This window comes from Lynx canadensis, chromosome A1, assembly GCF_007474595.2.
Source record: "Lynx canadensis isolate LIC74 chromosome A1, mLynCan4.pri.v2, whole genome shotgun sequence".
Lineage (NCBI taxonomy): Eukaryota > Metazoa > Chordata > Mammalia > Carnivora > Felidae > Lynx > Lynx canadensis.
The window spans coordinates 213,841,181-213,862,963 of NC_044303.2; the positions used below are offsets into that span (position 1 = coordinate 213,841,181).

The 21,783-nt window shown below is 40.5% G+C and overlaps 1 protein-coding gene across 2 annotated transcripts; it reads right to left on the reverse strand.

Annotated features, from left to right (window-relative positions):
* Window positions 1-1,622: 1,622 nt before the first annotated feature.
* Window positions 1,623-17,596, reverse strand: SUB1 (SUB1 regulator of transcription). Of its 2 annotated transcripts, none has more exons than XM_030331763.1 (5): window positions 17,509-17,596; window positions 14,973-15,045; window positions 12,248-12,370; window positions 6,572-6,680; window positions 1,623-4,641 (listed from the first exon to the last, which is right to left on the reverse strand). In XM_030331763.1, the coding sequence occupies exons 2-5, from the start codon at window positions 15,042-15,044 to the stop codon at window positions 4,562-4,564; spliced, it is 384 nt and encodes a 127-aa protein (XP_030187623.1). In that variant the 5' UTR covers window position 15,045; window positions 17,509-17,596; the 3' UTR covers window positions 1,623-4,561. The 2 variants fall into 2 exon arrangements, with proteins under 2 accessions (XP_030187623.1, XP_030187632.1); XM_030331772.1 differs by lacking the exon at window positions 17,509-17,596 and adding an exon at window positions 17,307-17,451.
* Window positions 17,597-21,783: the final 4,187 nt, after the last annotated feature.

Here is a 21,783-nt window from a genome sequence, read left to right on the forward strand (position 1 = left end):
TTGCACAGTGTTTTTGTTACCCTGGTATAGATATAGCATCCAACTGAGATTCACAACAAGTGTTTTTCCTGGTAGAGTGAAAGAAAGGAAGTGGCCTAAAATTCTTTGCAAGCTAAAAAAAGTCACCCAAAAAGATAAACTATTTAAATTCAATCAAGAGCCCAAGAGTGAAATGAGAAAGAGTTGTGTATCCCTTTACTTAGAAACAATAGGCCATTGTTAATCTAGGGCTGAAATGGCTGTAAAACCAGGTCTGGGACAGTCTGAACTCTGTAAACGACTTAGGTAAAGCGAGTTGGAGAAAGGTCCTGTGTAGCAAGATCTTCTACTAAGATGGGCTGTCTTGGATGAACTGTTACACAGTAAATAATTCCATATGATTTTTTTTAAGAGAGAGCATGTGAGCTGGGGAGAGGGACAGAGGAAGAGAGAATCTCAAGCAGACTCCACACTTAGTGTGGAGCCTGAGGTGGGGCTTGATCCCAGAACCCTGGAATCACAACCTGAGCCAAAATCAAGAGTCAGACGCTCAATCAACTGAGCCATCCAGGTGCCCCTTAAACCCATTTTTTAATCCCTTAACTCCCCTTTGAGCCATGCTACAAAACTGCAGTCAGTGATTAACTGCATAAATTCCAAGTACTATTGATTCCTCCTTGACTGGATGGAGTCAGTAGGTTTTACTAAAGAGCAAATTTACAGTCAATTAGGCAGAGCAAGAAGAGTCATGAGTAGTCTTCCATGATCTTCCTATCACTGTTCAAGTTCCCCTCGACAGAAATCTACACAATGAGACCTCAATACAAAACAAAGCAAAAGCACTAATCAAGAAGGAAAAAAGAGGGGCACCGGGTTAGCTCAGTCAGTTAAGCATCTGACTTTGGCTCAGATCATGATCTTGCCATTCTTGAGTTTGTGCCCCACACTGGGCTCGCTGCTATCAGCGAGGAGCCCACTTCAGATCCTCTGTCTCCCTCTCTCTCCCTGCCCTTCCCCTGCTCTCTCAAAAATAAATATTTAAAAAAAAAGGGGGTGGGGAGATGCTTTCTAAACAAAAGTATAAGTTTAAAGTATTCAAAGGAGTCCAGTAGGCAATACAGTTAAGTATACCAAGGAATAATTAGACTGCAAAACATTCATAAAGTTACAAAAAAGGCGGGGAGGAGCACCTGGGTCCAACCCTTGATTTTGGCTCAGGTCTTGATCTCACAGTTCATGAGATCCCCACATTGGGCTCTGTGTGGACAGCCTGGAGCCTACTTGGGATTTTCTCTCTCCTCTCTCACCCTCCCCACCATTTGTGCACTTTCTCAAAATAAATAAACTTTAAAAGAGAGAGAGAGAGAGAGAAAGAGAGAGAGGGGGGGGGGGGCTGTGTACACCTCAGTATTTGCATTTTCCCATCTGGATCAGAGAGATGGGAAAAACAGGCCCACTCCACCCCAACCTGCCTGGCCCATCCCGTCCCATCCCAGAGGTCCTCAGAAGATTTAACACGCTAAGGCGAATTCACATTCCAGAAGCATTCACACAGAAAGGCATTCTATTTGTTAACAAAATCCATTCAGCAAATAACTAAGCCATTCATCTTTAGGTCTGTGAAACTGGGATGACACGTAGGGCACATTTCTTATTTTTATTTCAACATTTAAAATATTCACAGATGGAGTATTGTATTCATTGACTCTCCATGGAAGATGTACCAAACAAAGCATACAGGTTATTCCACAATTACAAAATTACATATTTGTGACTATGTGAATGTTTACCCCTAGTCTTTATCTGGAAAATACCGCTTAAAAAAAGAAAAAAAAAACTTTCAAGTTTTTCGCTGGATTAATTTCCATAAAAAGTAAATAGCAAAGAATTTCAGGAGACACCAAAATATCAGCCAGTGTTTTTTTAAATTTTCAAACTTTTATAGTGCTCTTCTGACTTTTAAGTGTCAGGAACACCTAAGTAACACCCAATTCTTTCTCTTTTCCCCTCAATAGCCAAGCCAGGATGAACATACTTTTTTTCCTAAGTCTTTTCTCCTATGTAGAAATAGGTACATCACCACAGCAACTTGACTGGCTAATGAGGTAGGAGTATTCTTCAAAAGCATTTAAGAAGCAAAAGAGAATAATCAAATTATTAAGAGTTTTTCTTTTTTAGTGGTTTTCTTTAAAACACCAAGGGCATTGGAAATTGGTCAAATGCCACTCATACTTTAAAAGACAAAGAGGGAAAACCCCATTAGAAACACCCTGCTACAACTACACTCGGATCTGGCATCAATTAAATCCATTCTGGCATCACGAAGTAAGAAACTGCTGTCTCAAAATGCCAAGCTTTCTTCCTGGAAGAAACCTTACCAGGAAGAGAAGTTTAAACAGAAAACATCAGTCCCCTATCTTCTCTTTTCAGTACAGTTAATTGCTCTCTTCTTTTAAACCCAGTTCTCATCGTTTCCTGCACCCAAAAAAAGACAAATAATGTCTGTGTATTGCATATCCAGTAGTAGATATGAATGAATTTAGCAGTCAACCTATCAAATTCTGCCAGGGAAACTCTCCTTACATGAAGGTTTTAATGACCTAATGCTATACAGCTACAAAATGCCTAGGTAGTAGATTTCAGCACCACCTCTGTATCAGCAGATTGGTTCAAAATGCACACGGCACCCTGAATTCATACATACCTAGGAAATCTACCCACTACTCCTTCAACTACACCGAAATCAAAGCTCTGTGTTCTAACTACCCTTTCTTGTATACATATCTAGGAATACTTTACAAATTCACCCAATTAAGTTAATAGAACACATTTATATTCCCAAATAAGGGGAAATTATCAATCAAGCGTGATTTGTCTAAAATACCATTTTGAAGACTTTTGGTACCTATTATTTGGATGCTAAAATACCAGAAGAGAGGATTTACTTCCCCAATTATGCACCTATTAGGGCTACTGCTAAAAACACTAAAAAATCATCTAAAAAATGTAAAAACAGACTTAGAACAGCTGCCAGAAAAAAAATTTAGTAACTGTATGTGCCCTGGCAGCTGGTTTTGAAATCAAGTCCTTGACAATTCTACTATAAAATGTTTTAGATGCAGTAATCAAAGTTGGTATAATAGTGCAACTCTCTGATATGGCAGTAAACCATTTAAGATTAGCTACCAAAAATATGTAATTTGTTAACAAGAATTTTTCATGTCTTTAAACGTTTCTTTTACCATTCCATTTAGAACTGTGTCCTATCAATGTGATCAAAATATCACGTGTTATCATTTAGTGTGAAGAGAATTCCTTCCTCTTCACTGCCACCTTCTTCAATTTCAGTTATAGCTCCTTTACATTCTTTACCTAAGGCACACCATGCCCTATTTATTGCTGCAAAGCCCCTGAAATTTGTGCCTCAATCTGGATCTGCTTCATCACTATGGTTCAGTGAAAATCACTTCAGAGTACCTGCTAAAACTTAACATTAAGTCTAGAATACTACTATCCGAGAGATAAAACTGCAAAAGAACCAAGCCTACTAAGAAAAGGCCAGTAAGAATATGCTCTATCTACTCTTTCCTCCAAAAACTGACCACATTACTACGACAGTAAAGCTCAGTGAGATCTCTGGCTATATATATACTCCATGTTACAAAATAAAATGTTAGGCCAATAAGCTTTCACAATTTTTATTAAATCCTAATCTAATATAACAGTATCTGATTTTATAGACATCATCCCATGGTGAACATGTTTAATAAGTGAAAGCAAATCAGACATCTAAGTCACTATTCTCTGCAGACTAAGCAGTAAGGTAACTACACAGAACGCTACAGGTAACGACATACACTTACTTGTTCAGTTTTCATACAAGCCATGTTTTTTTTATCAAACTATATCTCCTAATATTTAATACAGTAGAATTAGTGATTGTAGCTCTCATATAATATTTTAATTACAAGTACCTTATTGAGATAACTAACATTTTGACAGTTTCACTGACTTTCCAAATTAGAATATATTCAAGAAAAAGAGCAAAAAGTGAAATGAAAACTGAACATGACAAGTTAAGTTACTAAAGGAAAATGAAGTAAAAAAAGGGAAAGTGAAGTATCAACTGGGGTGGAAAAATACAACAAGTCTAGACATTAAGCTGGAAGAAAACAGATCAACTATGGATTTCACAAGTCAGAGTTTATAAATCCAATGCAATACAAATCCTTTTGAATGTAAAAGCCAAGTTGAAATTAACAGGTCTATAAACTGTTACTTTTGGCCTTAAACAGTACCAACTCCTTTGATCAAAAAAGGCCACAACAGTTAAGATTGTATTACTTGATTTTATTTTACACTAGGTGGCGGGCACAAAGCAATCCTCCTTAATAAAGTTGACAATTAGCTTCACTCAGAACATTTTTAATAATGCACATTAAAAAAAAACGTATTCATCTTACAAATTGTTCTGCAATCCAAATATACAATAGCTTGGAAAACAACGTTTAGAAAACAAAAGCCAATGTAAAAAGACAGATTAAAACAACTAGAACAGTACAGGTTTTATATGGCTCTGATTTTACAGTTTTCTTACTGCATCATCAATGTCAGAAATCTGTTCCTTCAGCTGGCTCCATTGCTCAGGATTTAAAGAAATACCTAAAACAAAGTTTTAAAAATTAAAAGTTGAAACTCTATTTATGCTTTCTTGATGATTTTCATACTTACAACTAAAATACTGCTTTATCAACAGCTGTCACTTTGAAAGGCACAATGGAACCATACTGAGAGTCAAATCTCTTAATTTGTTAATTACATATTCATCACAATTACCTGAACCAAGACCAGTCTTATATCTAGTTTTACTTCCAACACTGTATCCTGCACAATACTTACTATACCCCGTGAGAACAAATGATTTGAAGATGCACCTCACAAGCTAATCTGCTAGTTTGTAAACTAGCAGGCTAAGTGGCCAGGTCCAGATTTCATATGTGACACTCCATTTCTATATCCAGTTGGTTCCAACATTTGCTCAAATTTTTACAGGAACTCAAGGTGAATGACTTTGTGCTGAGTTATTCCAGAAACCTTCATTTCACTTTGGAAAAATTCCTGGGACGTGACCCATACAGAACTTCTCAGAATGTATGTACTGATTAAAAATGCATTCTGCAATCATGCTGTCAGGGTTCTATCACTGCCTCCCAATCACTAATGTCACCTTAGAAAACTGTCATTACCTCTGAGCCTTGGTCTCACCAGTAAAATGGTTATTTACACCTCAAAGGGGTGTTGAGAACCAATACATTAGTTAATCTGAATAAAAAGCTAAGTGTATCACATGACACATAAGTAAACACTTAAAATGTTAGTTAATAACATGTCTTTTCTATTTAAGATGTAAGACTATAAACAAAGTATTTTGAACTTGGAACTTCCAATGTTCTAATACTTGACCCATGTAAATAGAGAAATAAACTAGAATTGGAAGAATGAGTGTATTTTTCAGAAAACTGCTGGGAGGCCATGAAATTGTGAGGAAGGCAGAAGAACATAATGCATCAACACCTTGGAAAGACTTTAAGCTGATCAAATTATTTTAGTAAATATTTGCAGAAACAAGAAATGTGGCATTGCCCACAATGAAACAACCTGAATGAGCCAGAAACGACCTGAACAAGAAAATGTTAAAGGGTATGAAAACAAACGTTAGGTTTAGTAAACCCAAAACCCACATGAAGCAAACAAGCAGTACCTTCAAAATCACAAACAGGCAGAGTAGAAGATAAAGAGGCCTTTTATTATTAGCTAAGGATCAACCTAAAGCAGCTAACTACCCAAATATAGGAATTTATGCTAATCCATAAATGTTCTCTAGCTATAAATCTGGTGAAAAAATCCAGTATGCTTCTATGATGCTGATATGCTTGGGATGGGATGCAGCATAAATGGAAAGAGGACAAAGACCCAGTAAAAGGATCCCACCCACCCCCCCCCTGCCCCGTTAAAGAATATCCTTTAGATGAACCAAGAGGAAACACTATAAACCAGAATTTTTCATTCCAATTTTTACAACTTCTCAGATAGTGCCTACTACTTAAGAATTCAGATAAACTTTTTTTTTTTTTTTTTTAAAGTTACACCCAAGCAGGGGCACATGGGCGGCTCAGTTGGTTAAGCATCCAACTTCACAGGTCATGATCTTGCAGTTTGAGAGTTCGAGCCCCGCATCAGGCTCTCTGCTGTCAGCACGGATCCCATTTTGGATCCTCTGTCTCCCTCTCTCTCTGCCCCTCCTCCACTCAAAAATAAACAAACATTAAAAAAAAAAAAATAGCCAAACAAATTAGCAGCCAAATGAAATGATATTAGGGGTATTCTTTCTTCTGGGTTTTATTCCAACAATTATTTAAGACAGGTGACTGAAGGAAGCGTCATGTCCAAAAAGACTACAGAACACTCAACTGAATGAAGATCCTCCCAATGCACTGCCAAACATTATTTCAATTTCAAGTAAGATACGTTACTTAGATAATTTTTAGTTCAGTCCTAATATCAGGACCAAATTCAGGAAATTAAATCTCACCTTTTCTTCCTGGTTTCATTTCACCTTCCGGATCCATCCAATATTCTCTAATATCAATTAGGACTTTGCCTTTAAAGTCTCGAACACTGACATACCTCATTTTCCCAATCTGCCAAAGAAAAAAAAACATAGAAAGGTATTCAAGAGTGATGTCCATATTTATATTTACTACTATTCTGAATATCGAAACTACAACCAAAGGAAATGTCACTCAAAAAATCTTTCTTAAAAAGACGGAATTAAATGAAGCACATCTGACCCTTCCAATCATTTTCACATTAAAGGAATCATTAGTAAAACAGAGGAACACTATGGAAAATGGTATGGAGATGCCTCAAAAAAATTAAAAACAGAACTAATACATGATCTAGCAATGATCTAGGAGCCACACTTCTGGGTATGTACCTAAAAGAAATAAAAGCAAGGTCTTGAGAAGATATTTATTTGTACCCCCATGTTTGCAGCAGCATTACTCACAGCACCCCAAAGATGGAAGCAACCTAAATGTTGACATAAACAAAATGTGTTATATACATACAATGGAGTATTAGCCTTAAAAAAAGGAAATCCTAGGGGCACCTGGGTGGCTCAGTCAGTTAAGTGTCTGACTCTTGATTTCGACTCAGGTCATGATCTCGTGGTTCGTGGGATCAAGCCCTACATCAAGCTCCACGCTGACAGCACGGAGCCTGCTTGGGATTCTCTCTCCCTCTCTCTCTCTCTCTCAAAATAAACAGACAAACATTAAAAAAAAAAAAATTTTCTCTCCCTCTGCCCCTCCCTGCTCACACTCTCATAAATAAATAAGTAAATAAATAAACAGGAAATCACATGCTACAACACGGATGAACCTTGCTGACATACGCTAAGTGAAAGAAACCACTCATAGAAAGATACATACTATATGATTCCACTTTTAAGAAATGCCTAGACTAGTCAGATTCAGAGAGACAAAAAGTAGAATGGTGGTTATCAGGGCCTGGGGAGGGGGTAAAGGGGAGTTGTTATTTAAGTTTTGCAAAATGAAAAGTTCTGGAGATCTGTTTCACAATAATATAAACATACTTAACACTACTGTATGCTTAAAAATGGTTAAAATGGCAAATTCTATGTAAAGTGTTTTTTTATTTTTACCACAATAAAAATCATTAGAAAGCAAAGTTTTGCAGTACAAACTACAACCAGTAGGAATCCATAGACTCCAACAGCAATACACCATTCTAAAAATCCAGAGATCCGGTCAATAGTAACATGAGAAAGCTTTTCCTTTTAGACATTCATTTCAAATAACATCTTTAATACACTTCACCCATAGTCTCAAAGTAAGAACTTAAAACTACCCACAGAAAACTATTTTTCAAAAACCTTACACTGTGCTTAACAAACTACAAAGGAAAACAATTTACTCAACAAAGTGTCTGTAAGCACTTTCCAGGATGTCTTACACTGCTGTAATATACTATCTAGCACTTAAACTAAGAAGTCACACTTTCTGATCAAAACTTTTAACACCTGCCCATCTCTTACTCATTCTGAAACTACTCTTCAGGCTTACTGACTAAAAACCAGCTATGATTTTTGTGCTTACATCAACATCTAAAGATCTGGGGTTCGGTTATGCTCCTTTCCCTTCGAACCAGGGCCCCTTGATTATTAGATAATCCTTTTCACGGGGATACAAGTTATTACTGTAGTAGAATCACAGCTGTGCTGAGCCAGTACATATTAATGGCTTCCATCTTGCCTGTGTCCTTTTAGACTGCTTTTTCTGGTCTCAGCTAGGTCTTGTGCATTTTCCTTTAGTTTTCCATTTTCAAGTTAAGTTTCTTGTCCTGCTGGTATACCCCTAATTCCAGGGTATGCCCCATTCTTTATGGAGAAATGAAGTTCACTGGGTACGGGTTAAGTGCCTTCAAATCTTTCTTCTCTGTACTCACATCATTATCAGTTAACTTTCTTTACTTTTTCTATCCCGTTTCTTTCATACACGTTCTTTCCCATTTCACTGGCTTCATACCTACCATTTCTTAACATGCTCATTCCCCTCTTCTAGAAAACATTTTCCCTAACCTGCATTTTGTAAACTTTCTCCGTGTTTCCCTCTTCCATTTATTGCTAAATTTTGAAAGGAGAGGAATACTGTTTCTACTAATTTTTTTAAAAAAAAATTTTTTTTTCAACGTTTATTTATTTTTTGGGGGACAGAGAGAGACAGAGCATGAACGGGGGAGGGGCAGAGAGAGAGGGAGACACAGAATCGGAAACAGGCTCCAGGCACTAAGCCATCAGCCCAGAGCCTGACGCGGGGCTCGAACTCACGGACCGCGAGATCGTGACCTGGCTGAAGTCGGACGCTCAACCGACTGCACCACCCAGGTGCCCCTGTTTCTACTAATTAAATTCCCACTGCCTACACTAAATTAGTCACCAGTGATCTTATGGTCACTTTTAATGGCTTATTTTTTAATCAGTCTTCTTGAAACCCCCTAGTGCCTATCATACCGGGTTCTTAGTAAACTGTTTTAATGGATAAATTAGATAAGGCCAGAATAATTCTCATAGTGGAACTGTTCATTGGGACTTACAATACTGATTTAATAACTCTAAGAATATCTCCATGGGGGGGAGAAATTAGTTCAACCTCTATCTCACACCATACACAGAAAAACTAAACTAACTCTACATGGATCATAGACCTAAACCTGAAGGTTAAAACTATAAAAATTCTAGGAAAAAAAAAAATTTCAAATAAAATATTAATAAAATTGTCAAACCATTATTATAAGTAAAAATGAAGTTCTCATTTTATATTTATATAACCAATGTACTCTACTGTGTTCTTAAGCCAATTAAAATTCAGTATTATCACCAAAATATTTTTCTATGGCCAAATTACCATTTCAAAGAAAAACCTATAACAGCAACAAAATTAAAGATTATCTTGTAGAATGCCTGTCACTACTAAGGTCTGTGAAAAGTCACTTTGAAAATAAAATATATAGTTCCTCCTAGAGAAACCAAGAGGCGCTTTCAAAAGAGTGAGGAATCTTACAGCTTTATGAGGCTCAGGAAGCTTTCCAAATGAGGTTTTAAAAACTGAACCCAGGGGCGCCTGGGTGGCGCAGTCGGTTAAGCGTCCGACTTCAGCCAGGTCACGATCTCGCGGTCCGTGAGTTCGAGCCCCGCGTCGGGCTCTGGGCTGATGGCTCGGAGCCTGGAGCCTGTTTCCGATTCTGTGTCTCCCTCTCTCTCTGCCCCTCCCCCGTTCATGCTCTGTCTCTCTCTGTCCCAAAAAAAAAAAAACAAAACTGAACCCATTTTTTTTGATGAGATAACCACCCCCTAAAAATAGATGTGGTTTTCCCCAAACTGCTCTAACATAATAAAATCTCTAAATGTGGATCCTGTTTCTTCAATAGACAAGATAAAATCCATTAAAATGCTACAGATGTTTTCATTACACAGACAAAGGCAGGCAAACGGTAAACGAGAACTAATCAGAGAAAGTCCAAGATAGATAGTTGCCCAAATCCTCGAAAGTTTTTACCTCTATTGCAAACATTAAGTTAAAATATTCCAGGGGCGCCTGGGTGGCGCAGTCGGTTAAGCGTCCGACTTCAGCCAGGTCACGATCTCGCGGTCCGGGAGTTCGAGCCCCGCGTCAGGCTCTGGGCTGATGGCTCAGAGCCTGGAGCCTGTTTCCGATTCTGTGTCTCCCTCTCTCTCTGCCCCTCCCCCGTTCATGCTCTGTCTCTCTCTGTCCCAAAAATAAATAAACGTTGAAAAAAAAAAAAATTTTAAAATATTCCAATGCAGCACTTCATTCTCCACAAGAAGAAAGTCCATTCTCTACAAGAAGGTCTATGAAAGGACGAGATGCTTCTCTTGCAGATTCCACATTTCATTCTGACCCTTAAGGAAACTTCCCACAGCACTTAGAATAAAACTCAGAGTGCAAGACCTGGTCCCTCACCCTCGTTACCAACCAGATCATCTACATTCTCAACCAGGTTTCCTAGGCTCCAGCCACAAAATATTTGCACAAGCCTCTCTACTTTAGAAAGGATTCCCTCTCTCGTATATTTCATGACTGGCTCCTCCTTTATGTCTTAAGCTTCAAATGTCACTTCTTTAGAGAGAGATTCCCAGAGCACCTTCTCTCTCATAATAACCTACCCTTTTATTTCTCAGCCCTTAACATAACTTATATATACACATATACATATATATGTATGTTTATTAGTATAATATTTATCCCTATAAATTCCACAAAACCAGAGACCATGTCTACTGGGACCATTACTGCTTACCCAGAACTTAGCAAGGCCTGATGTACAGGAGGCATTCAAAAAAACAAACAAACAAAAAACAGCATTCAAACTTAAAGAAATGAGGGCCCTTTCATAATTCTTCCTTGCATATACTGACTTATGTTCTCTATCAAAGTAGTCTGCTCCCCTAAGCTATAAGCAAGTCAGAAGACTAAAACTTATAACTAATCCATCTGCATTTTGTCTAAATTTTTAATATTTTTTAACAAAAAATGTGTACATTTAAGGTGTACCACATGAAGATGTGATCTATTCATAGTGAAATGATTACTAGTCAAGATAATTAACATATCATTTCAGTTACCATTTTCTGTGTGATCAGTGCACCTGAAATCTCTTTTAGCATATTCCATATTCAATACAGTAGTAAGTATAACCATCATGTGTCTATTTTCATCCACACACATAACTAGGCAAAAAGTGAGTAAAAATATCCAACTTCTATTTTCCTATTCTAACCTTAATCCTGGCACTGTCTTTCAAGGCCATCAGTAGATTCAAAATATATACCTATTTTACCTGTAAAGAACTTATCAAAGTCAACACCCAAACAATAAATAATCCAGTGAAGCAATGGGCAGAAGACATGAATAGACATTTCTCCAAAGAAGATCCAGATGGCTAACAGACACATGCAAAGATGCTCCACATCACTCATCATCAGGGAAATACAAATCAAAACCACAATGAGATACCACCTCACACCGGTCAGAATGGCTAAAATGAACAACTCAAGGATGCCTGGGTGGCTCAGTTGGTTAAGTGTTCGGTTTCAGCTTGGGTCATGACCTCACAGGTTCATGAGATCAAGCCCTGCATTCAAACTGCTTCCTAAATGTGCAGTTCTCAATCTGTTTCTGAACACCTACAACTTTAAAATCTTTTTTTTTTTCAATGTTTATTTTGGGGGGGGGGGGAGACAGAGAGAGAGAGAGAGAGAGAGAGAGAGAGAGAGAGAGAGAGAGAGAGAGAGAGAGAATGAATCTGAAGCAGGCTCCAGGCTCTGAACTGTCAGCACAGATGCGGGGCTCAAACTCATGAACTGTGAGATCATGACCTGAGCTGAAGTCAGACGCTTAACCAACTGAGCCACCCAGGAGCCCCTGGATGTCCATAATTTTAAATTCATTGTTTTACACTTAGCCAAACCACAAGTTTCTAGACTTAAACAATAATCTAGCAGCATATAAATTACTTTCATTTCTACAAACTTGCTCTTACATTTCAACGAATAGAAGATGATTATAAGAAACATTAAAAATTATTATGCAGGATCAGATTATAGTACTTTCAACATTCATCAGATCAAGCCAGATAATAATTCCTCTGGATCTAAGGAAATTACCTGAAACATGTTATCATCTCTGCTGCTGCTACTCTGCTTAGAGGATGACAGGGCTCTTGAAGTCTCACCGGTCTTTTGCTTCTTTACAGGTTTTTCTGGAGTAACCTGCTTTTTCCGCTTTAACTTGAAAGAAAAACAAGAATAATGGTTAAAATCTGCATACATAAGAATAAAACACATTTCAGGTTCAAACACTTCCTGACTCCTTAGGACTTAAAGGATCAGAGGAATCCTAAAAACACACACAGGCAAGTTTCACTTGACAAGAGAACTATGGAATTAACCTAATATCTAACACAGTGTCTTCAAAATGTGTTCCCAAGAGCCCAAAAGTCACTTCAGGCATCAAAGGGGTAATAACCAGAGACACAACTCTTTAATAGACCAGATATGCACATCAGATTTCTCTGGGAAGAAAAAAAATGGGGGGGGCCTGCTGCTTTTGAATAAACTTTTAGAAACCACAAGTCTATTAAAGTTAGTCAGCTACTAATTTTTTTTTACAAAGGAAATATATTAATTCGTAAGAATACAACAAACTTATTCCAATCTAGGATATGTTATTCATGCGCTGCCTATTCCAAAAGGGACTTAAATTGACTTTGAAAATTATGAGTACATGTAGCACCTGGGTAGCTCAGTCAGTTAAAGCATCTGACTCTTGATTTCAGCTCAGGCCATGATCTCACATTTCATGGGATCGAGCCCCGAGACGGGTTCCACGCAGAGCATGGAGCCTGCTCGGGATTCTCTCTCTCCCTCTCTCTGCCCCTCCCCTGCTCATGCACATATGTGCACACTCTCTCTCTCAAAATAAACAAATAAATAAACTTTTAAAAAAAGAAAGAAAAATTTATGAGTACACAAACCTAAGAAAGCTATTTCGTACTGAGCATTAGAAGTCAACAATTCAAGAACTTCCTCATCAGAAAAAAAAAAAAATCACCAAAGGTGGACAGCAATGTGCTTAGACTACTATTCAAAATCAAAACAACGTTTTAAATTAAACAGCATTATTGTAAAAACTTTTTATATAGCCTGGTTCTTAAAATGAGCTAACGCCTATGAAAACTAGTGGAGTTCCCAACCTAAACAGGAGAGGGCAGTCGTGTTCCTTTTGGTGGAAAGTACAAACTGACGTGTTGTCTTACTAAATTAGATGAAACTAGATAAAATATAATGTACGTATGCATATAACTGAAAAAGTGAATGCATTTAATTTTTTTTAAGTTTATTTCTAAGAGAGCATGAGCGGGAAGGAGCAGAGAGAGATGGAGACACAGAATCTGAAGCAGGCTCCAGGCTCTGAGCGGTCAGCACAGAGCACGACCAACGGCTCGAACCCTGCGAGATAACAACCTGAGCTGAAGTCGGACACTCAACCAAGCCACCCAGGTGCCCCAAAAGTGAATGTATTTAATTTAAGTGCTTACAGGATTAAGAATACTATTTGGGACAAATGGCAAAAATCAATTCAGCTCAATAAGCAGAAAGTGATTATTCTTTGTATCAGGGTCTGGATACTCCCCAGGGATTGGCACATGCCCGGCACATAAACGCTCAATAAAAATTTGCTAAATGAACATAATCAAATGCCATACCAAATGCAAATAAGAATTTAAGACATATTTCCTTCTGCAGTACAGCTATGTATGCTCTTTGAGGCTTCATTTCAAGCTTTACATGATATATTCTTTATTTCCCTAAAGATCCATCTTCTCCAAGATTCTCCCATAAGCTCTTTTAACTAACACTGTCAACTAAACTCAGAGACATAATTATGTAAGCTTCTAGGAAATAAAAAGTTCTGCATGGAAGGAAGCTCGGACTACAATGTGAGCTGCTCAGGTAAGCAGAATGCACAGCTTCCAGCACAGGTGTCAACTAATGTAGAAAAAGCCTGTTGTCGGGGCGCCTGGGTGGCGTAGTCGGTTAAGCATCCGACTTCAGCCAGGTCACGATCTTGCGGTCCGTGAGTTCGAGCCCCGCGTCAGGCTCTGGGCTGATGGCTCAGAGCCTGGAGCCTGCTTCTGATTCTGTGTCTCCCTCTCTCTCTGCCCCTCCCCCGTTCATGCTCTGTCTCTCTCTGTCCCAAAAATAAATAAACGTTGAAAAAAAAAAAAAATTTAAAAAAAAAAAAAAAAAGAAAAAGCCTGTTGTCAAAATGGGTTATTTCACGTTAGCTTTGCTGGGTGTTGATTTCACTAAAAGGAGGAGACCAGAATAAATAACATTCTAACTTAACATGTACCAAGCCTACATTTGAAGTAATCCTAGTGGGCTGGATAAACATCAGTGGCCAAGGACACTGCCAAAATTGACACCTGCATTCAGAGTTCAGGTAATTTAGTTCAACTACAACACACAATACCTACAGATTAGGCAGATTTCCAAATAAAGCAAATAGCGGCTTTGGCCTATTTCTAATGCTATTCCCCCTAGGGAATAAGGTGGTAGTTCTGCAGAGTTAGTGTTCCTAGAAGTCCTCAGTGGGAGACTTGTTCAGGTCCAAAGACTTGCTCAAGTCTGATTTAGGGGCCGGGAGTGTGCATGAACAAGTACCCTAGGCACTTTGGTCAAGTGGTCCCAGAACCATTTGCACTTTCAGAAACACCCGTCCAAGCTCTCTTTTTACCATTCTGATATGCTTTGCTGTCCTTTAGAACTGGATGTGGGCAATACTGCTGAATTAAGTATCACAGAAATGACTTGCATTAATAGTCACCTTTTTGTCAACCTCACTGTCAGAATCACTGCCGGAAGAGCTTGAAGAAACAAGTTCCTTTGACTTAGGCATTCTGCAAGACAAATACATTATATAATTAACAAATTATTCGATTACCTCCAGCTTAATCTCTCCCAAGCAAAAATTTAAGAAGTTCCATGGTTCTATCATTTTGTGGTACTGGAATTATGACACGAAGCACAATGCTAGAAGTTATACTCTTAATCTATGCTCTTCTGAGTTGAAAATAACACCCAGAACCCAGCAAGGAGAAAGAAGTAAAATGTCACACACCTCTCATACTCCTACACCTCTTTCTCAAAGCCATTGGGTCTTTTTATACTGCATTTTAGAGAGGTTAGAAGTTTATGGGTAGGAAAAATTGCAAGAAGGCAGGTGACAGCAATCTGCTAAAACCAGGAAGTAGGAATATCCTCAATACTGCTTTGTATTTCTCACTCATGAGATCTAACGGAATTATCCACCCAACATGGAGAAGAGCTGCACTATACAGATGTCAATAGCTAATTCACTCTCCAGTATAATCCTATTTTTTCACATTTTGTGCATGTCCTTCATGCTCTTTGGCTTTTTGACCATGCCATCAAAATAACAAGCACCTATTCAGAGTTCACAAAGTTATACGTAATTTTTACAATTCATTACATTTTACACTGATTTTTTTCTCTGGAATATAACTAAATTCTGAAGAATCTGCTTATGGGAGGGGCAACACCTTTTCTCAAATTCCTACTATGGCCCTAGTTCCCCAGAGGTACATACATAGACCAATCCCTTGCTTTCAAGTGGAGGTTTACTGAGCACAGCCAGACAGAGGGCCTTGTTTCTCTACTTTTGCAGTGATTAAAAAAAAGAAAGAAAAGAAAAAAAAGCTAAAGCCCAAATTTCAAGGAATTCCAAGGCATGCTGTACTTCTTTTCAAGGCACTTTATAAAACCAAGTGGTAAACCACTTATTAAAAAATCTTTTGCTTTCTGTCCAAAAAGGATGGGTCCTATTAATTTTTGTATAACCTAAAGGCCCCAATATATACAACAAAGTCTGTTAAATGTTGAATAAAGGAAAAAAGACCTCATTTTCTCCTCAAAATATCATAATCTAGCTCTCTAGACTAAACCTGTCTCTACACTGACATTGAATGTATTCCACAATAGGAGGTCAAGGTAAAAGAAGTGGGCCATCCATTCCAATTCTAGCCACTAATTTCAAAAAGCTCAAACATACCCAACCAGCCATGTTGATTTTAACTGGTAATTTCCTGATGAGAAGAGTAAACTCAGGTGGAACCAACAATGTTCTGAACCATGTTTTATGTACTAATCCTGTTACTGCCTCCATTTTACATCCTAAACTCCAAAATCAATTTAAGTTTTTTTAATGCTAGCAGCTAATAATGCCAAGAAACATTTTTTTAAAGGTAATTAAATTGAACATAACCTATTTTTTCACTTTGAAATAATCAAGCATAACTATACGGTCTACTAATAAAAGCTGCGGTGGGGGGAGGGGGAGGGCTAAGATCATTTCAAAGAATGACCTCGTAATTAATCCAAATTAGAAGCCCATTCAACAAAAAAACAAGATAATGGTAACTAAGGCCACTTTGAACTTTTGACAAAATTCATTTTTACTTAAAAAAAAGGCAGGCTAGTAATTCAGGCAGGTGGTATTAAAATGCTAGTGTAGAATATATACAAAACGCAACTGAAAAAACGAATCTTCATTCTCTGATGATGGCGTGGAGGACTAGAAAAGACGAGGTGAAAATAAACGTAGACTAAAAGGCACACGAATTCGGTACTACACGAGGGTGATGAGCACCAACATGGGGAAAGGGGGTTGCGCGACACCAGGAAACTGCTGGAACCCTGGGGCTGGCAACGGCTGGGGCGGGGGGGAGACAGGTTGGTCGGAGGGGGCGTGGGAGGCGGCGAAGTGCGGAGGAGACCGTATGGGAAGAGGAGGGACTTGCACCAAGCGCCATTTTCTTCTCTCGAAGCATTACCTACCCCCAACATACCAGTCGTCCTTCCCCCGCAGCCCTCCTCCGACGGGGTCCGCTCTCTCCCTCCCCTAGACAGCCCCCCCACCCTGGGAGTCACGGTGAGAGCCCCAGCAAAGCCTTGAGGAAAAGCAGGCTCCGCACGCGCCCCCGCTGTGGCCCGGGCCGCCGCTGCATTGTCCCGGGGGCGCCTCGGCCCCCTCCCCAAAGCTCCCCGCCCCCCGCCCGGCCGCACCCCGCCGCCCGAGGCCGCAGCTCTCGCCGCGCCCGAGCCATTCCCGGGAGCCAGCTTCTGGCGCGGAATGGCCTACAGCGCATGGGGCGCAGGGTCGGCGAAGGAGGAGGTCCAGGGAGGCCAAGGCGGGGAAAGGGGAGGTCTGGCAGCGCCGCCATTTCCCGCGGCCGTCGCCGGCGAGCGGTGTAGAGGCCGCAAACGGCTCGCGGCCCCGCCGGGAGGGTGGGGATCGGCCGGGCAGGGGCTCGAAGGGTGGGGGCGGGGCCCCCAACACTCACGCTCCGCTCTTCCAGCCGAACAGCTCTCTGCTCGCTCGCTTGCAACTGACAGAGAACCGGAAGTGACGAAAGCGAGGAGCTGCCGGCCCCGCCCCTCTGGGACTGCGCACACGTGATGGGGCGTGGCTTCCTCGCTGAAACCAACAGCGAGACCCTTTCCAGGGCCTTAAAGGGACCGTCCTCGTGCTGAGCCAGTGCCTTGAAAGTGAAATGCAGGGGAGATTGAGCCTGACCTGTGAGTGTGAATGAGGGCACGAATAAAACACGAATGACAACCATCGAACTTTGCCCTTAATTCCATAAGTGTTTCTTGTACTAAAGTGAAGTGTCCATACTGAATAAGCCCATTTTCCCAGAAATGATCATTACCCCACCCCCCCTACCTTCCGCAGTTTTTGGCTGGTAAAATCCAAAGGAAGGAAACCAAAGTGTCACACATTTAATTCTGGAAAGTGCAAGAAATCTTTACAGAAGTCCTTGGCCACCCTTATCCTTAAACTGAAGTCTTGGAGGTAGTTCACGGAAGACAGGAGAAATCCATACTACAAGCAGGAACATGGCCAATAGATTTACAGTTAATAAATGCCTGCTATAGCCAAGAATATATATAGGGGTGCCTGGGTGGCTCAGTTGGTTAAGAGCCTGACTCATGATTCCAGATCAGGTCATGATCTCACAGTTGATGAGTTCCAGCCCCCGTTGGGCTCAGCGCTGACAGTGTGGAGCCTGCTTGGGATTCTGTGTCTCCTCTCTCTCTGCTCCTCCCTTGCTCAAGTGCGCTCTCTCTCTCTCTCTCTCTCTCTATCAAAAGTAAACTTAAAAAAAAAGAATATATATATATAAAGTTTTATTTATCCAACACACATTTATCAAGCACCCACTATGTGTCAGCCACTGCATGAGGCACTTTGCATATATTACTCATCTCAACTTTCCAAAGTAGGAATTATTATTCTCTCAATTTTATAATGAAGAAACCCAGGGTCAACAAGGTTGAATAAGCTGCTAGAGGTTATATAGGGAGTGAGTCATGATTCAAACCCTGCACTGTCTGACTCACATTGCTGCCGACTGAGAGAGTGCAAGAGTTCTTACCCTCTCCTAATCATGCAGTGTCAGGCTAGATGACCACTTTTTAAAAAATGAAACACTTACTGTACAATTCCTTTTACATGATGTTCCAAAAAAGGCAAAAATAATCTATGGGGATCTAGGTCAGTGACCCTTGGGGAATATCACTTGGGAGAAAGTATAAAGGAATCTGCTAGGATGATGAATATATCTTGGTCTGGGTGGTAGTTACACAGGTGTACATAGATGTAAAATTTCACAGTATATAAGATACACTTCAATGAGAAAGTTGAAAAAGTAAGAAATATTTAAATTAATTTGTAAAAAAATGAAAGGTACTCAATAACTACTGTTCCAGCATGGTCTCTTGCTAGCCTAGAGTTTGCACACCTAGAGGAAGTTTGGGGAGCTCCCCCACCAGCACTATGGCCAGCTGGCCAAAGTTTCCCTGTGGCCAACAGTGCCCTAGAGCATTGTCAGGGTATCTGGTTGTACTGAGCTCATATACTGGGGTAACTAGAGGATCACTGGGCTGCCCAGGCCCTGAAAGCCATGGATGTGGCTCTCCCTGGAACTCTGGTGTCAGCTGAGGATGGATAGAGTTCAGGGCACTGTTTGTAGTCATCTGACTCACAACCTCCCCTCCTCCTCCTCCAAGATAAAAAGAGTTACAACTCTCTTTACTCAAAGAGAATTCGCCAGGAATTCGCCAGGAATTCAGGAATAAATAGGATTGATAGGGCCTGTGTAAATACATGAAGCAGACAATAAACAAGCAAAAAATGAAATACAGATGATAATTTTAGATAAGTACTATGAAAACTAGAAGAAAAACAGGATGATGCCATAGAGGATATTGGGTGAGATTAATTTAGATATGATAAGGATGAAATGGGACTATTTGGACAGGAACCTGAAAGAAAAGGGGCAGCTGGGCTAAAATGTTGGTGCTGGGAGTTTCAAACAGAGCAGAGGCTCTAAGGTGAGTCTGAATATTAAAAAGTTCTCAGGTGCCTGGGTGGCTCAGTAGGTTATGCGGGTAGGCATTAGCTCAGGTCATGATTTCACCATCTGCCCGTCATTGGGCTCTGCTGACAGCTTGGAACCTGGAGTCTCTGCCTCTCCCCGCTTGCTCTCTCTCTCTCAAAAATAAATAAACATTTAAAAAAAATTTTTTTAAAGATCAAAAAGTTCTCTCGATGTAGAAACCCATCAGAGAGTAGGGACTACCACATGTGTGGCCCACACAGCAGCTCCCCAGGGGCAGTGCCAGGGCTGCTCGAGTCCTAGAAAGTGCTGGCTCTGCAGAGCTGCAGGGGCCCAGTTCTGGCCTTTCTCCAAGATCCAAGACAGCACCTCTGCCTTCTCCTCCTCACCCACCATTATGGATCAGCACCAAGGAATCCCACAGCTTCCTCCAGCGGTGTCCAGGCCCAGAGAAATGGATCCACATTAGCCAGGGGTTTGTTTTTTGGGGTATCGAGCTACATGAAATAGTGCAAGGCCCTGGGTAATTGTGAAATGGCAGCTACCGCCACAAATACTAGAAAATTCCACAGATAGCTGGACCTCTGGATTAGAATAAACTGGGGATGCTTTGAAGAGAATGACAGCCTCAGACTTGACCTGGGGGGATGAGAGAGACCATGTGGAGGGGGAAGAAAGGAACACTCTGAGCACATTGAGAAGCTATGAGTGTCAATCCTATCGCAGTAGAGTTGGCACAGAGGAAGAGTAGGCAATTCTTCCAGAAAAGTAGGATGAAGCCAGATGGCAAAGGGCCCTAAATGAAGTTGAAGGAGTTTGGATCACCCCATGTGAAAATGAAGACAATGAAATGTGGAAGATTTTTGAGCCATGGCAGTTAAAATGTTTTCAGAACGTCCAGGGTAAAATGAAGATGGGGCTGAAGATAAAAGGAAGAGCTAGAGTCTGGAAAACACTGTAGAGGAGGCTTTTTTGATTGCTAACACAAGAAGTGATAAATTTCCCCAGGGCACCTGGGTGGCTCAGTAGGGTAAGCATCCAACTTCAGCTTAAGTCATGATCTCAGAATTCATGGGTTCAAACCCCACATCAGGCTCCATGTTGACGGTGCAGAGCCTGCTTAGGATTCTCTGTCTCTCCCTCTCTCTCTGCCCCTTCCCCACCTCTCAAGATAAATAAACTTAAAAAAAAAAAGGGACAAATTTCTAGAACATCAAAATCACTATCATATGGACTTGGCCCCAGCTGAGCTCTCTGTGCACACATCTGCATCCAATAGAGAGACCACTAGGAGTAACAAGGAGAAGAAAGATCTTTTCTAAACTTAAACCCACTGGGTCCAAGCAACTCTGCTTTCAGACCATTTGCCTGCATTAAATGCAAAGGGAAGAGAGCTGACCTTCCTTCTTTGCCACTGATTATGGCACCACTGTGGAATTGTGTGGGCTCACGGTGACCACCAAAAATAAATTCCTAGGCCTCAATGTGCAATAAGAGAGGACACAGTATCCAGGAAAGAGAGGAGACTGCGACCCAGCAGAGCAACACCTGTTTAAAAAAAAAAAAAAAAAGACAGTACTCAGCAGAGACCATCAGGCTCTGAGTCAATTCACTTCCTTATAAGTAGGAGAACAGAGACGTGCATTCTCATGGCCGCCATAGCGGAGAACATATGTGGTGCAGATTCCCAAAATATGAGGAACAGTGGGTGGGTAGAAGAATGGTAAGGGAGTTGGCAAAATAAATGCAGAATCCTATAGAAGCTCAGAATTACAGGTCTGAGATGCCACAGAAGGATGAGGGGTACAGGAAATGGGAGTGAGGAAATCAGGGAATGGTTGGGACTGTATGTGGAATGATGAGATCAGTGGTTCCCATCCACCCCATCTCACAGGAGAAGGGAGTTCTGTCTTTTCTGGAGAAATGGGAGGGAGGATGGCATGTGTGAAGGGCTTGAGGAACAAGCAGAATTCAGAAGACTGCTTCTAAGTCTATTCATGTGAAACATCCTTCCCCTGACCCTTTCCCTTCTAGGACTATTTGACTTTTAAAAGATTAAATGCAGGGGCACCTGGGTGGCTCAGTAGGTTAAGCCTCCTCAGACCTTTGACTTCAGCTCAGGTCATGATCTCATGGTTAGGTTCCTGAGTTCCAGCCCCACATGGGGGTGGGGGGAGCCTACTTGGTATTCTCTGTCTCCTCTCTTTCTGCCTCTCC